The 18,278-nt window shown below is 30.5% G+C and overlaps 1 protein-coding gene across 2 annotated transcripts; it reads left to right on the top strand.

The window, feature by feature from the left end:
* The first annotated feature begins 139 nt into the window (after positions 1–139).
* On the top strand, positions 140–17,484 carry LOC134711911 (G protein-coupled receptor 137Ba-like). 2 transcript variants are annotated; one of them, XM_063572886.1, is made up of 7 exons: positions 140–679; positions 6,103–6,146; positions 6,458–6,692; positions 8,020–8,169; positions 9,200–9,331; positions 14,382–14,497; positions 14,928–17,484. In XM_063572886.1, exons 1-7 carry the CDS (start codon positions 227–229, stop codon positions 15,103–15,105), a joined length of 1,308 nt encoding a protein of 435 aa, XP_063428956.1. In that variant the 5' UTR covers positions 140–226; the 3' UTR covers positions 15,106–17,484. The 2 variants fall into 2 exon arrangements, with proteins under 2 accessions (XP_063428956.1, XP_063428957.1); XM_063572887.1 differs by lacking the exon at positions 140–679 and adding an exon at positions 1,093–1,139.
* The last annotated feature ends 794 nt before the right edge of the window (positions 17,485–18,278 follow it).

Here is an 18,278-nt window from a genome sequence, read left to right as displayed (position 1 = left end):
AATAGCAAAGATAAAAGAATATTATTTCGCCGAAATTGTTCACATATTTTTTAATCTGAAATGGTTGTTTAATGGTAAGAAATGTTTCTTTCGTGAAATGAAAGTAGACTTCGGAATAACCTCGGATTTCGTCAAAGGTGAAGGTCAGGAGGAAACTATAAATGGACTTTGTTTTCAAAATGAACGACTCAATGAACAGTTGTTGTCATTTTCATGAAAACAAGTAATGACAACACATGACAATGAAATCTTGGTGTTCCCAGATGCTTTGCACAGACGTTTAGAACATGATCTTCTTCTCTTTCAAGAATCTAACAGAAAAACAACCACAACAAATTTTGGATTTCATAACTTTCCAACTCTTGCCCCTGCACTTCCCCCAGGGGCAGAGCTCTGGCTCACAATATGTTACCTTTCTCTCTATGGTATATTATTCCTCATAATATACCTTCAGTTATGGATGATATGGTACTACAGACATAAACGACTGAGTCATCAGACAGTGTTTTTGTTTCTTTGTTTGCTATGGACTGGATTGAGGACCACATTATTTTCTTTTTATTTTAAAGACTGTTTGTTGGCTAATGATTTACCTATTGGACTGTCATGGTTGCTGTACAGCTTTCCTGTTTGTCTGCAGTATGTGACATTATGTCTTCTAGTATTGTTTTTTGCACAGGTGAGATAAATTAAAAATTGTCCAGATACTATATTTTTTTATAGCAGCATTGATAATGTTTCATTGATTTTCATGATTTAGTTTGGCATATAGCAGAATGAAGTGCAACCTTTAAACACAAATGTCCTAATTACAACAGTGAAAATTAAGAAAGAAGATGGTGTATGATTGCAAATGAGACAACTCTCTACAAGAGACCAAATGACACAGAAATTAACAACTATTGTTCACCGTTGGGCCTTCAACAATGAGCAAAGCCCATACTCCATAGTCAGATATAATAAGCCATAAAATGACTATGTAAAATAATTCAAATGAGAAAACTTAGGGCCTAATTTTTGTAGAAAAAATTAACAAAAATCAAATATGCAACACATTTAAACAAATGACAACCATTGAATTTCAGGCTTCTGACTTGGGACAAGCACACTGTCCAAGGTGGTTAATGGTTCAAGTAAAGGTATTAATTATTCATGATCATGATCATTGAAATAAAGCACCAGATTCAAAATTTATTTTATTAATAAACTGCTCCTTAGTTTATGACCTGGGGTATTTTGGAGGTAATAGCGTCATAGGACATAGGATAAGGTCAGTTTATGAGAAGCCACTGATGGTAGATCAATAAAATTTAGTATGTATAAGTATTGGTACAGGTATGCATATTTCCTTACCATAGAGATATTTGTTGGCCTTACCTTCTCAGTCATGGTCTATAGACTTGAAATGCTTTGCATATAGTTTACATGTGTTAGTTTGTAATAAGGTAAGTTTATAGGGAACCACAAGTGGTACATTGTAGGTCAACAGTTTTTGGTAAATACATACAATTATGTTAGAATTGGTACATCAGACTTCCATGACATGGTTGAGATAGTTTGGCCCTGCACTCTCAGCCAAGGTCTATTGAGTTTGTCTGAATACTTTGCATAATTTGCATGTATAAGTTTGTGATTATGTACATTTAATATGTCAGTTTATATGGAACCACTAGTAGTAGGTGAATGATTATTGATATGCAGTTGTATAAGCTTTGACACATTTCATCTAAATTGAAATTATTTGGCCTCACCCTCTTAGTCAATGTGATAGTTTGGTCCTGCACTCTCAGCCAAGGTCTATTGACTTAGAATTGTTTGGTCATGCACTCTAAGCCAGGGTCAATTCACTTTGAATAGTTTGGTCCTGCACTCTCACCCAGGATTTATTCACTTTGAATAGTTTGGTCCTGCACTCTCAGCGAGGGTCTATTCACTTTGAATAGTTTGATCTTGCACTCTCAGCCAGGGTCTTATCACTTTGAATAGTTTGGGCTGCACTCTCAGCCAGGGTCTATTCACTTTGAATAGTTTGTTCCTGCACTCTCAGCCAGGGTCTATTCACTTTGAATAGTTTGGTCCTGCACCCTCAGCCAGGGTCTATTCACTTTGAATAGTTTAATCCTGCACTCTCAGCCAGGGTCTATTCACTTTGAACAGTTTGCTCATGCACTCTCAGTCAGGGTCTATTCACTTTGAATAGTTTGGTCCTGCACTCTTAGCCAGGGTCTATTTACTTTGATAGTTTGGTCCTGCACTCTCAGCCAGGGTCTATTTACTTTGATAGTTTGGTTCTGCTGCACTCTCAGCCAGGGTCTATTCCCTTTGAATAGTTTGCATAATTTTGATGGATTAGTTTGTGATGATGTGTTATGTGCATAGTTTTGATGGATTAGTTTGTGATGATGTGTTATGTGCTTAGTTTTGATGGATCAGTTTGTGATGATGTGTTATGTGCATAGTTTTGATGGATCAGTTTGTGATGATGTGTTATGTGTATAGTTTTGATGGATCAGTTTGTGATGATGTGTTATGTGCATTGTTTTGATGGATCAGTTTGTGATGATGTGTTATGTGCATAGTTATGATGGATTAGTTTGTGATGATGTGTTATGTGCATAGTTTTGGTGGATTAGTTTGTGATGATGTGTTATGTGCATAGTTTTGATGGATTAGTTTGTGATGATGTGTTATGTCAGTTGATATGGAACCACTAGTGGTAGGTCAATGAAAAATTGAATGCAGTTGTATAAGCATCGACACATTTCATTTTATTTGAGATTATTTGGCCTCACCCTCTTAGTGAAGGTCTATTGGCTTTAAATATTTTGCATTGACAATATTTTGCATAGACTGACCATTTTGCAAAGACTACATGTTAAAATATTTTATATTAATTTTTCCTGTATACTGTAAAAATTGCATATAGATGAGCCATATATCTGTGTCAACAGTTTCTGTAGACCTGGAATAAATTTAAATGTATGATTTTTGTTGAAGACTCTTGGCCTCTAGATGTCTTTTGGTCATCTGTGTTAATTGGTTTTGTAGCATGTATCTCATTAACCTATTCTACTTTACCCATAATTCATAATTGGTTGAACATTAGAATGCACCTGTTGACTTGCTGTGTCAAGCAAAAAAAATTAAAAAAAATTTGGTATGATTGCTAATTAGACAACTACAGCTCCAGAATCCAGATAAAAGTTTCTCAATCAGAGTCTTTACCCACAATTATTTTATGTTATTGAATAAAATAATGCTTTTATTTGCATAACTTATTATATCAGAGGTAAATTTTTTTGGGGGGACGGGCAGAGAGCCTGCCCCCGCATATTCCGAGAAAGCCCACCCCCCCTTTTAAGAAATTTGGTTGCTTATATAGGGAATCACTCAGGCGTGATGAAATCAAGCCCCCTCTTTAATAGGCAGCCAGTGGTCCGCCACTTATGAAAATTTCTGGATCCACCACCGTACAGTACATCTTTCAGACAAAGATCAAATTGGATTTTTCATCATCATTTGAATATATTGCGTTTTGAGTCTTTTAACAAGTTCAGTGCTCCCATTATGTCACCACTATGTGTAGTGCCTTTGTTGTTTTCCTCAATTAGATTTTATATATAAATTCTCATCAAAGATAAATTTATTGAAAAAGGCAAATAACACTCTGGACAATATCAGCAAGAGATCAAAGTTCAAATAATGTGAAAGTCAGCAATTAATAAGGTCACCTCAATCAAGCTTTCAACAAAGAACAAAGCCCATCCTTTTTAGTCAGCTTTAAAAGGTCCCAACATGAAAAATGAGAAACAGTTTAAACTATGAAATAAGCAAGGCCCTTTTAATGCTTTTTATAAGTTTTAATTATGACATGATTTTAGCAAAGGTTTAGAATTTGAAAAGTAAAGTTTATTGAACATATTTTCTTAATTCCCCATAACTAACTTCAAATAGCTTACCGTTTATTCTTCATTCTTTTTGTGGAATGAGTATGTTCTTGTCATTCATTTGGAATAAACTGTTTTTCGCTCTATTTTTCTAATTTTCTTGCATGCATACATGTTTTTCTTTGAATATAGATTTTTTGTTTAAGTTTGAAATTTTAACTTATTAACTTTAAAGATATAAGGGATTCTATCTTTTGTTTCTAACATTTATATTTATAAGAAAGAATATTGAATTACATTTCTTTTTAAGGAGGCTCGCGGGTATAAGATTTTCCGAAAAAAAAAAAAACTTTAATTTTTCATTACAAATTTTATTCACTACCTTAAGTAGTTGTTACTTTATCATATGATCCAAAATTCATTCCAAAAAATCAATTTGTGTTGGCCCCAGGTGACTTTTAAAATGTCGATATCACTGAAATAGCTCTAAATTATCTCCCTTTGGTGCAGAATGCCATTTTTTTTGGCATTAAAATTGAAATATCTTTTTTAACTCATCGGTGACCTATATTTTTTATTGTTGTTTTCGAATAAGCTGTACATAAACTAAATAATTGTAAAATTTAAGCGATTTCTGTAATTTAGTTCTTATTTTATTTCTATATTACCGATATTTCTCCTATGAGTTCAACAGAAAAAAAGGACATTAATAACAATAATGTATGCCTCTTTCGAAGGCAGATAGTGAGCGTAAATGAACGGTGACCCCATTTTTTTATTTCATTTTTCTATTGAGAATGAGTTAAAGTTCGTTTATAGAAAAATATAGGTATATCCTATATTAAATTAAAAAAAATGATTTAGACCCGCGAGCCCCCTTAAGCATTTTGCTTCAATATTTTCAAAATAAGGCAAAACTTGACTGAAACATTATTGTCTTGCAAGATGCTTCTTTGACCTTATTGAAATAAAATAAAAATATGTTACCTTTCATGTGACATCAGTTTGAGATGACTATGCTCAACATGTTCAGTTATTGAAATTGAAAAAAAAATGCCAGCTGAAAATGTGACACATGAATAACATTGGATTACTCATAAGACCAATTTAGTTGACTGATTTGACCAGTAAAACATAAAAATCATTCTTCTAAGGGCTATACATGTTTAGAGATAGTGTTTATCAATTATTTTTTTTTATCTTTGGCTGTTAATTAAGCCAAAATATATACAGTCCTGTTTGACAAAGAATACATGTATATTGCATGCTAAATGACTAATTGTCACACTTATCATGATACTTTCAAATTTATATGTTCGTAATAATTTTTAGACATATCATTCAAGTATGACTTGCAAGTTATCAATGGTAAATATTATTTTGCTACAGATAACAGATTATTATTAATGTAGAGGTTTACCGCACTAGGTTATTTAGTGTCTGTTAAAAGTAAGATAAGAGTTATCTTCCCTGTTATAGTGTAAATATTGTATGATATGAATGCACAAGATTGGACAACATACTAAGCCTTGAAAGCATTTTCCAGTATTTACAAGATAAACTACAGTCAAAACATGAGCAAACCACGAAACAATGTTTAATCTAACGATAATATACTTAAAAGTTACTATTTGTCACCTATGAAAGATATACATGATATAAAAAAGACAAATATAATGTTATTAAACATAATGAACTCAAAATGAATATGTAGTTCAGATTTGAGGTATCATTACTTGTATCAGTTCATTCCTGTTTTACTTTGATAATAAATTGTACTAGCATTCTATGTTCATAGGTTGATGTTAACAAATTATGTGAAAAGATATTACTTTTGTATGAAAATTAAGGTATAACCTATATTGTGACAATTGCCTAATCATGCTTATAAACAACACCAACAACTAATATTTTAGTGATAAATATTTAAAGTTTAGATTTGAATGTAATTTATACATTATACATATATAAATATATAGGTGCTTCATGGGTTTAAAATGCCTGTGCCACTATGATAAGCTTTAGTCATTGCTTGGTTTCCATAATTTTTGTTGTAAACAAATCTGCTAAATTGAACCACAAGACTCAATTTTATCAAACTTACCAAAAACATTCATATGGATTGAGTATTTAGTGTTGTATATTATAATTTATAACCTTTATATGTTGTCCACATTTTTTGCAACAACTTATTGATAGGAGAATATGTTTTCAGGTTGTTTTTAAAGCAAGAGCAAGATATGAACCAAGCAGATACAAGTAAGAAATATTCTTTTATTGAAGTGGTGACATTATAATCATTCAGATGTCATACTTTTTAGTCATAATGATTTGCATAATTCTGATTAATCAAATTTAATTTTATGAATTTATTTAAATTTAAACAACACTGAACAATTCTTTAATTATAAGGATTGTATGCTAATTAAGAGTCAGAAGAAGTTGAAATGCTTCATTTATCAAGAATAGTATATAGTTTTTAATTTAACATTAATTTTTTTAACAACTTAAGAATATTCTATGCATTTTATGGACTTTTACTTTTGATTTTTGATTTTTTTTTTTTACAGAAAACCATTACAGATTGGAGTGTGCCTTTCTGTTGTTATATTTCTAGCTACAAACATTACTTCTGCAATAGTTGTTAAAAATCAAGCCCAAACGAAACATTCCGTGCCAATTGAGTACCTGATTATTCGGGTATCTATAAATGACACCTTATTTCTGATAGCTGCTATATTGTTGTCTTTCTGTATTTACAAGATGAGTAAAATGTCTGCCACCAGTGTTGTTTTAGAAGCCAAGGTAATTAAACATTGTTATTTTAAAATTGGAGTTGTTGAAACCTTACATTATGAAGTACCATTCCATGATAAAACTTTTATGATTTGATGTATATTCAAATCTTCTGTTTGTTCATCAGTTTAATCATGTGTTAAGTTTATGTAGACAGATCTTTGTAAAATTTATACATTATGTTTGGTTTCATCAAAACAAGCTCCCAATTAATGTCATGATCTTTCAAATGTTCATTAGTACGAGAGTTCGAGGGAATTTATTGCAAATAGGTAGACAAATTTTGGCGTAAGACGTCTTGCATTATCAAGTTCAGTCCTTATTCCTTGGTCTATAATTTTTTTTCTAATTTTACAACCTGTTAATGGTACCACCTTCTTCAATATTTTTACAATCATTGTTCTGTTATATAGGTACTTACTTTCATATTTCAGTAAAACAAGAATGATAAATCAATAATATTTATTTTACTTTCACAATTAGTTTTCTTTAAACTTGAACAGTTGGTTATTGCAAAGTTTACTTTTATTACAATTTTGGTAATGTTTGCATTTACACCCATTTTCATGTGTTGCTTTTGAGGGTGAAACATCTGTCTTATAAACACATAATTACTAGCATTTTATTTGCCATTCGAGAGCACCTGTTTGGCTTTGTGTCAGAGGAGCATTAAGTTTTACTCTTTCTTGTCTGTACATTCCAAATTTGTTTTTCTATGTCTAACTTTAACTTGACTTAGCCAATGAAATGAAACTTATACAAATTGCATATTACCACAGAGAATCACAGATCAAGTTTGAATTTTGGTGGCATCACTTCTATCATTCAAGATCGAGTTTTGCCTTTTTACAAATGTAAAAATTGCTGAATTTTTGTTCCATTCTCTAAGGTTACTTTGCCTCAATCAAATATTATAAAAACTTATACACATTACACAATGGTTATTACCACAAATTTAGATCAAGTTTAAATTTGTGTAGCATCACTTACACCATTCCTTGGTTATTATGTCCCTTTATAACATTATATGACATTGGGGGCTTCATCTGTGTCCCATGGACACTTCCTTATTTATTTAATGTTGAATAAGTTCAAAACTATAAGTCTTGTAAGTTAATTGTACACTTTTTGATTCAGGCATATATATATTTGAACTAGATTAAGTCAAACCAATTGGAGATATGGCGAAATATATTCATTATTCTCTCATTTAGTTACCAGATCAGGTAAAGTGGATGTCATTATTCCTCACTCTAGAATTATCAGTATTATATGTACTATGTTTAAAGAACAGTATTTTTACAGATTTATATATAACAATTTATTTGTTTTGTAGGGAACAAGTTTATGCCAAGCTCTTGCTACTAGCATAATTACGATTTTATTGTTCACATCACGTGTTGTGTACAACTTTCTTGTAATTTGTCCACATGTTCAAGATAAACTACCTTCATTTGGATATGGATGGGTTAATGTTTCAGATCAGGTAATTATCTTATGATTTATTGAAGCTACTGTTACGTTAATTCCAAAGAAAAGATTTTTTATTTGTTTATCCAATACGTTACGATTGTTATTTTAGGTGGTACTAAAAATATAAAAATTTCAAAAAAATTGAACCACACACTTGATTGGAAAATTTTCAATTGATTTATTGCAGTTTGACAAACACTTATTTTGTGCCATATTTCCTTAACAATAGAATGTGATTACAACGTTCGACAGAGTTGTCTCCCTGTATGGTTATGTACAACCTTAAATTTCATTTTGTACCATCTCTCATTATTGTCTAAAGGTGTTATAAATAAACATGATTTGTGGTTTGCATCAATGAAACAGCAACCCAATGACACAAGACAACCATAAGACGTATAGTCTTCAATTATAGAACAGAGGTCTATACAATATGGCAAACTCTAAATAATCCATACCTGCCAATTTTTCAAAATGCCCATGGGGGTTTTGCATGCAAGATGGCTGTCATAGTCCTTAAAAAACTTCAAGGGGGCCTTCAAATACATTTTAATGTTGTTTTTTGGCTTCTTCATACTTTAATAAGACTATTGTCATTGTACAATTAATAGTTTTGTTTAAAATTGTTGACAAAATTGCTCTTTCCAAAATTTCAATTTGGAAGCCTCCGTGGGGGAAATCTCCCTAAATAGCGACAGATGGCAGGTATGATAGTCCAGAGATTATAGAAGATGTAAATGAATAAAACAACCTATCAAAGATCTGCTATTAACACCAAATACACACACAAAAGATCTATTAAACTTATTCTCATTTGAATTTGAATAAAAATTATTTTCTCAAAATGATATTATCATACGCAACAAAATCAGTGTTTGAATAATTATCTCCTCCTTAATTTGAATTTATAAAATCAAATACCCAACTTGTTGTCTTTTCATACAAGACTAAAAAACCATGATCTTACATTTGTTGTGTAATAAAATCACTTACATATTCAATGGAAGATGAACAGAATGTAAATTTCAAATTTCTATTTCCAGGCAGATATTCATGAATTAGATAAAGGATATGCCTATGTTTCTTTTGGAATAGTTTTATTTGTGTGGGAATTTCTGCCAACATTTATTATTGTGATATTCTTTAGAGTGAGAAAACCACCAACATCTACTATTGTAAGTTTATTGTTTAATAGAAAATTTTATATTTCTCATTAAAATGTATTGCAAATTAGGGTCAATTAACCTATATAAAAGTTGTCGCCCAAAATAATCTCACATAAATGCATATGGTTAAAGGGTTGTCTCATTGGCACACATACCACATCTTTTTATATCTATATATGAGTTTTTGTATGCAAAAGTAATGGTATATTTTTTCTATTAGTGGCTTTAAAAAGGAACAAAAGATACCAGAGGGACAGTCAAACTCATAAATCGAAAATAAACTGACAACGCCATGGCTAAAAATGAAAATAAAACCAGAAAACAATAGTATGCATGACACAACATAGAAAACTAAAAAATAAGCAACATGAACCCCATCAAAAACTAGGGGTGATTTCTGGTGCTCCTGAAGGGCTAGAAGATCCTGCTCTACCTGTGGCACCCGTCATGTTGCTCATGTTATAACAATATCACATTCATGAAAGGGAAGGGGATTGTGGTTATGACATAAGGAACATATCCCATATTATCTGTGAAACGTTTATTCCATAACGGTCACCTTACTTGTGATGGCGTCCGTAAAATTTACGAAGGGATGATTTCAACTTCACCATTAGGAACTTTTGGTTTAATAGCGTCTTTGTGAGCAGCAACCCTTAAACTTTGAACTAGTGGTCAGTTACTGCAAGTATTCTCAGATCTGTATTTATTGCCTTTTTGTTGTTGGGATATATAAGTACCAGGCCACTTCCACTCTGTGTAGTATTTGTATATATATCCATCTGATGAGTTAATCTTTTTCAACTGATTTTTGTTGAGCCTGCAACTTTTGTCAAACCTACAACTTTGTCGCAGAAAGCTATACATACGGAGAGTGATGCAGCAGTGTTAGCTAACTTCTTAAAAGCTTTATATTTTCACAGAATACAATCTGAAAGATCTAATTTCAATGAGTTTAAACTAGAATTATAAATCCTATTGAAATTACTGCCCTGAACTACATCAGAGCACAAAGTTAGTGGTTGTAGTTCGTTCATGTCTGTCATGTTTGTTTTTTGTAAATTGTTTTGTTTTGAATTGTTCCATATTTTCATGATGTTTTTTTAGTCCCCTACAAACGAAGTCTAATAGCATTTTAGGTTTGCATTTTGTCAGTCTGTTCATCCATCCATCTGTTCATCTGTCATTCCATCAAATCGGTTTTCCAAATAGTTTTATAAATTGACCATAAACCCAGTGTCATGGTATGGTATCAATATTTCTGACCTGACACTACATACTTTTTATTGCTTTTAAAATTCTTTAGAAAGTAATATGCAATGTTTCGGGTTCTTTTGGGAATAATCCCAGGTAAACCCTCATCAGAGGTCGACCTTTATATATTTATTTCGTATCTAGTATCATAGAAAGATGTGTGTCTGTTTCATAACAGTTTTTTTCAAATTTACTACACATGCATATAGGTCTACTTTGTAGCTAGTCTTTTTACAGACTAAAGAAACTGACCAAGTAGATCAGCCCCTTTGGTCAGTTATTCATATATATAATGAAAAGACTTATTGTCTTTATTCACTAGATTTCTGTTCAATGGAAAATAGATTTTTTTTTAATTTTTTTTTTTTAAAGATTTGTAAAAGATATTGTAGCAAGATAAACGACTTTGTTTCCTTTTCTTTAGTAAATTGTTTGAAGAATTAGCTGGTACTTAGGTTTGTTTGTCATTTTATGTAGTTTACACCATGACAAGTTATAGATCAAACTATAATTTTGTTCTTTTCCAATGAATTTTTAAGCGATAGGGGACTGTGTATTGCCATGCAATGCTCACAGAATTATTGTTTATAGTGGATTATACGGTATAAGTTCTTGGCAATACTTTTTATTGTTGAAGGCCCATATGGTTACCTTTTATAACTTATATCCATTTGAATTCATTTGGACTTTGGTGAATGTATAGGAGTCTCATTGGCAATCATAACTTCTCTCCTCTTTTTATATTAATTAATTAAAGAGGATTTTATTTTTGGGAACTTATAAGAGCTACGCTGTAAACACCAATACACATCTGTTTTCTTTCGGTGAAAAGAGATACAGAAAATGATTCAGTTAAGTGGGCTTGAAAAGGCAAAGGTAATTTAAGCATCAGTTGAGATTTAAATAAAAAATAATGCATTTAAGTTTAATGTGAAATTTATCCTTTAGAATGTTTACTAATTGTGATGGTTACCAGGCTATTAAACTAAGCAATTGAAAAACTATAAAAGAATTATTACCTACCTTCATAATTCTCATCAATAGCTATAAATAAATAATGGGCACTATCTATATGTGGCTGATGTGTTTTTTTCATGTGATTTTCTAATTTAACATAACATTTAATATTCATCTAACATGTCTCATGTTACATAAGATAAAACAGATAACATCTACAGACAGTCAATACATGATGCTTATGCTGTCTAGATTTATTAAAAAAGTTTCTGTTCTAGTTGTGTATGCTTTACAGTTATGTTTTTTTTCACTCTTTGGAAAAACTGTCTACTTTTACTTTTCGTCCCTTGTAAAGAAAGTAGGAGAAAGAGCGACATTATTAAGGTGTTACTTTTTCGGCTTGCATAAGATGCATCAACAAGTTTCCTGCCAAAGACAGTTTGATAGGAACTGCTTGTGAATACACTTATCATAGATTATCCCAGGATTAAGTTTTGTATTTACGCCAGACGCGTGTTTTGCCTAAAAAAAGGATCAATGATATTTATTAAGTTGCATTTCTATCAGTAAATATTAGTTTGACAACTAAATCATGACCCTATCCTGTAGATCATGGTCCAGTGACTTTGTATCATTAGCAATTTTCAATGTTAATTTTTTTCTTATTCAGGTTTAGGTAAATTTTGTAGCGACTACTAGTGATAGATAAATGAAATTCATATGCTATGTTTCTCTACATCAGATTGTTTTTTTTTCAAATTCTGCCTACAAGCAACACATATCTCTATGTCAACAGTTTGGTTTTATTTCTTTACTGTGGTTGATAGTTTCATTGGCACATCTCCCTATTTATATAATGTTACCAGTGGTATGAATTATTTTTGGGGGTCCTGGTAACTAAGGTGGGTATGTGTTTACTCTATCTATCTAGCCTATCTAGACTGAGATTGTCGTTTCAAACCATGTGGATAGGGCACATATTAACTCAGATTTTAATTGACAATCTTAGTCAATTAAGATTGGAGTCAGGTTATCAGTAAGGCATTTTAATGTATACTTAATAATTCATAAGTATGACTTTATAACATCGTTTGACGTGTAATGTTTCTATTCTTGTACTTAAGATTTCCTTTTAAATCAGTGATGTCAGAAGAAATTGTATCCCTCAATTAACAAATAAGCAGAAAAAAACCCACTTTCATTAATTTGCCAAGTTTATTATGATATGCATAATTAATATACTACACTTGACTCAGAATCGTGACGCAAAGAGATTTTATAAGTACCATCTACTTTTAAGATTTTAAATATTTTATAAACGTACCTTTTTAAAAACATTGTTTTATGTGTAACACTACTTTTCTTTTACTTGGTACTTAACCGTTTTATTCAGTGCTGTCCAGAAATATTGTATCAGTCATTGACAAATAGATTAAATTACACTTTGATGAAAATACATGTACATACTAGTATTTAAAGTTTTCTTCACTTTGTACTATGAGTATGTCAGACTATACAAAAAATATGGTAAATTGTGAATTTATAAAATTGGTTGTGAAAAAAGGTTGTACACCAGTGACAGAACTTTTCTATTGTTGTTGACCTTGTTGTTGACCATACCTCATTGCTTAATTTTTTATTATGTCCATTTTCTGACTAATAACTTATTATAGACCTTTTTTGGAGACTACCTGTTACTTAAATATGATTGTAACTGAAATAAACTTTGTAATGTTCCACAAGCTACTTTTTCATAAGTTTTAAACAAAATATCTTTCAATACACCATTGATGTTTAGGATGCTGATTCAGTAACATATTAATTGAAAAAAGTCATGTGTCTCTGCTGTTTATTTACTGGTATAAGTAAGTTTCCATGAAATTATGGCATTCTCAACTATGATACAAAAGCATTAATCTAATGTTTTCATTTCTGTTAAGGTATTCATATGATGAATATCTTAAAATTGGAAATTGTTATTTGTATAATCATTAGAATACTGTATTAACAGGACATTTTAGGGCTCAACTTTTATAACTGCCTCACTGAGTTTTAATCAGAATATTTTACAATATTGCAGCCAACAAAGTATGCAAAATAACTACTTTGTTTAAAATATGTGATGTTTCTTATATGTTTCTTCTGACAGGGTCAGTTTTTCACCATGAACATACAATACATTGTTTGTTTTATAATAGCTGTCCATCAAATATCTTCAATGTTAAGCATGTAAAGAATTCAGTTCAGTATATTGGTCTAGTATTACAACAGGGTTCAGAATTATTTAATTTCAATATGAAGTCATCTTGATAAAAAGGTTGAAAGATACTGTAACTGACTTTACATTAAAAAGCTATCCATTCTTATTGTTAGCAATTTTTTTTATGATTATTGTAGACAAAGCTGTATTGCTAAGTTCACACGTAATTTGAATTCGATTTGCATTAACTAATTCGAATTACTTTAATTCGCATTCGAAAGGTTTTACGTCCTAACGTCAATTCTTATTCGAATTGCAATGCACGTCAAATAGACTTTACTGTCCAAACGACGTTAGCTATTAATTCGTATTAACAAAAACCTATATTTAATGCGAATTTACTAATTCGAAACAATTTGAATTAAAAAAGAACAGTGTGTGAACGCGATAAGCGAATTCAATTTGAATTAAATGAACGAGGCATAAGAATATATACATGCATCAAAAGCTATTTTCATATAAAAGTAGTTAAAATTTTCTGTTAAATTTGTGAAGCAGTTGTGTTGTCTTTGGGCTAATCTGATATTGCTTGAACAGCTGGAATAGGATAATTTATAGAAAAAGATATTTGATCTTATTATTTTTCAGCAATCTATAAGTGATGCTTCCACATATAGCCAAGGTAGTAGGGCTTATTTCTTTGACAACCCAAGGCGATATGACAGTGAGGATGACTTATCAAGAAATGATCTTCTCAGAGGAAGGTAATGGGATCTTTTATCAAGGGGCTTCCCACTAAAAATTGTCACCATATTAAACAAATTCTGTATAGACTATTCTACTATAGAAATACATAATAAAAATGACACAAATAAACAAAAGAAATCTAAATGGTCATCATATAGTCTTCAATAGTAGAAAGTGATCTGTACAATATAAAAGATGAGAATACTAGAAACTATCACAGATCTGCTTTAGAAACTTATAAAATCCAGTGCAGCATGTAATTATTTCATTAATCTAGTGTCAAAAAAATATTTTTCATCATAATATTGTACAATAAAAACAAATTGCTATCACATGATAATAGTGATATGCTGATGTTTCAAATAGAAGTATACCGCTGAAATAACACATACAGAAGAAATAAATGTTATTTAAAGTATGTTTAAATTTTCTGATTTTTAATTCCAGCTATGAATACAGTTATGCACAGTCAATAAACAGCGAAACTAGGCACACACCCAGACAGACACCTAGAGTAACACCTAAAGGTACTCCATATGGAACTCCAAGGATGTATGGAGGGATAAATGCTAGCAGTGGAAATACACCAAATACACATTATGGAAGTTACCAAAACTATAATTAGAACATAATAATTGGTTTAAATGGGATATGAATTGCCAAAATCATAACTTCTGACAGTGCTTTCAAATAGTATGGAATAATCAAAATTTGAAATACATAATATATTGTCAAAATCCAAAATACTTGTATACAATTTGGTACTTTTATTTACATTATGATTTTTAAGTATGGTATATATAACACCGAACAAATATGATTTTAAATATAAAATGTCTGTATTAGTGGTGACAAAGTTCCTTTATTTTGCAAAGTGAGTCTAAATGTTCAATTGTCCAGTTAAATGCTAATTCCTCTCTTCAGCTATAAAATTAAGAAAACTAATGATGAAGATTATTTGGAAACAAGTTATACACTAAATTTAAAGATCAAGAAACTTAGAATTGTCATGGTATATGGCATTTTTGTATAAATATATGTCATCCAGATACCTTATACAGGCAATGGCTTTTTACTTAAAATACAGTTGAAATTTAAATTACATTTGTTTTTGCAATTCAATTTTTTTCTGAGATAATTGTTTATTCATGATGTAGTTTTAACACTCTTTTATTCCATTAGGAAAAAAATGACTTTGTCCCTTAAGAAAATAGTTTGTACACCATATATACTTGAGTGTATACAAAGTCCAATAAATTAAAGTTTGGTTGTTGTTAGATGGACCATAAATCAATATATTGGTTTGGTTTCTAACTATACAATACTGTGAATTTGTGAGATACAAATGTTCAGTGATAATGTTGAAGCATGAAATTAAATGTTCAATGATGTCAACTTTCTGTAGTCTTCTTTGAAGACTTTGATAAACACTGGAAATAAAATATCCATAAAAGTGCTAAATTTTCCCTCATTTCCCCAAATTTGGTAACAACAAGAATACATGAGACCACAATAGGTAAGAAAGATTCCCCTAACCAACAAGAAACTTTTATGCACACACTGTTTTGACGCAATAAATAGAAATGGCATATTGAAGATGGTTTTCTGTTAGTATTTAAAGTTTTTCTTTAAAATGCATCTAATTATAATTTAGAAACTGTAATGAAGTAACTTAAATAATTTGAACGATGATGATTAAACATTGAGAATTCATCATGAAATAGATTATCTATTTAATCAAAATGACTTGACTTAGCTTTGTAACAATGTGTTATTATGGTTTTGGAATCAAAAGTTTATATATATATATATATATATGTCAATTAGAATTGTGACATTCCATTTTCAATTCATACAAATATTATATTATTGCATGTAAACAAATGTTTTATCTTTTTTTTTTCCTTATCTTTTACCAGTGATTTTAATAATTTTGTAGAAAAACTATTGGATATTTTCTCTATCTTTATTAAGAATAAATGATATACAAAAAGTGGATTTACATTTTTAGGTACTATAATTATTGTGCAAAGAAAAAATAATTAAATGGTAGAATAGTTTTAAATAAATTAAGGGAGATTATCTTATATTTATTTGTTTATTTATTTGTAGCTTTGTAGAAATTTTTGAAGTAATGGAGTCTATTATTTACCAGTGAAAATTGATTGGTTGTGAAAATTTGATGCTTGCTGTGAGAATTTTTATTTTTTATCTTAAAGTATTATTTTTATGAAATAAACATTTTATAATACCCCTTCCTCTGCCATTGGCTACTGGTTATCTGAATTCCTGGACCAACATTATTTCCTTTTTTCTTTGCTTCAAAGTTGACAGGAAAGGGGGGATAAACAATGTGACAGTAACTTTCATCTTTCATTTGCTTCTCATGTTAATATTCCTGCATAAATTATAGATTTGTTAGTAAATTTTGTTATTTTTATGAGGAATATGACACTTAGTACTGCCATTATGCTGCACATATCTGCTTTGTTATTGTAAATTTTGAAGAAAATTAGAAACCGAAAAGATATTTGGAAAAAATAGAATAAAAGTAAATAAACAAGTATTTATTTTGATGAGTTTTTCATATGCATAATTTTAGTTCTTTAAAAAATAATGCAGGTTGAAAACTTCTTATTCACTAAATAATTATAATGTACTTTTGCTTACAAAAATGCAATGTTCGGAAGTTTAATATTTTCAATTATGCTTGGCTGAAAATGGCAAACATTTTCTAAGGTAAGTTTACCTTTAGAACTAGTCATTTCTGTTAACCTGATCTTATTACAAAACATTATATACATATATTTATCACCACTTTGCTTATAAAATGATCATGATCAAATTAATGGAACAATATTGAAATTGAATATGTGATATATGAATGATTTGTTTAAATATCTAGTCGTGTATATTTATTTTGAGTTGTAATCATGAACAATACATGTGAAGAAAAGTTTTATTAAATATGGTGAAAGAATTATATTAAATAATTTTATTTAAAGATGTTGTAGTTCTTAATTAGATATTACAACACAGTAACTTGTTTTATTGGTTGGTAAACTTTTGACATGAAGTCTGAGACCTATCTTGGGTTTTTCAATCTAAATTTTGGGTTACTCTCAGTGTCCATATGCACATGTAAGTGCACTTCCCTTGAAACCAAAACCAAGAAATATAGTGTAACCTGCCTAATCGGACACATGAGTATTCCAAGGTACTGTTTCACTGACACATTTTCCTTGTCCCGAAAAAAGCCTACCTTTGCAGAAAAAACCTGAGTATTCCAACACTTTGCTTAATCTGAAATTTTTGAATGGTCCCCTAGTGTGTCCGATTAGGGGAGTTATACTGTATATTCATATTTGTGTTGGAAACAATATAAATCACAGTCAAGCTTAGAGTATTCACTAAAAATTTGCCAAATGATCCTGTAAACTTTCGCAAGAAAATTAAAGTTGGAGTAAAATGCAAGTATCAATGATCAAATAACTGGAAAACTGTTAAAAGTTAGAGATAAAATTGAGAAAGGAAGTGGTGAATATGTCAAAGCGACAACCACCCGACCATAGAGCAAACAACAGCCAAAGGCAACCAATGGGTCTTCAATGTAGTGAGAATTCCTGCACCCGTAGGTGTCCTTCAGCTGGCCCCTAAAAATATGCATAATAGTACAGTGATAATGGACGTCATACTAAACTCCGAATTATACACAAGAAACTAAAATTTAAAATCATACAAGACTAACAAAGGCCAGAGGCTCCTGACTTGGGATAGGCGCTAAATTGCGGCGGGGTT

Source organism: Mytilus trossulus, chromosome 3 (genome assembly GCF_036588685.1).
Source record: "Mytilus trossulus isolate FHL-02 chromosome 3, PNRI_Mtr1.1.1.hap1, whole genome shotgun sequence".
NCBI lineage: Eukaryota > Metazoa > Mollusca > Bivalvia > Mytilida > Mytilidae > Mytilus > Mytilus trossulus.
The sequence above is the reverse complement of the archived record's forward strand: the minus strand, read 5'-3'. Positions and strand labels throughout refer to the sequence as shown.

Coding starts and splice junctions, on each gene's coding strand:
- LOC134711911 (XM_063572886.1), top strand. CDS start 227: ATGACAACACATGACAATGAAATCTTGGTGTTCCCAGATGCTTTGCAC. Junction 6,693..8,019: donor GTGTTGTTTTAGAAGCCAAG/GTAATTAAACAT, acceptor TTTGTTTTGTAG/GGAACAAGTTTATGCCAAGC. Junction 9,332..14,381: donor AACCACCAACATCTACTATT/GTAAGTTTATTG, acceptor ATTATTTTTCAG/CAATCTATAAGTGATGCTTC.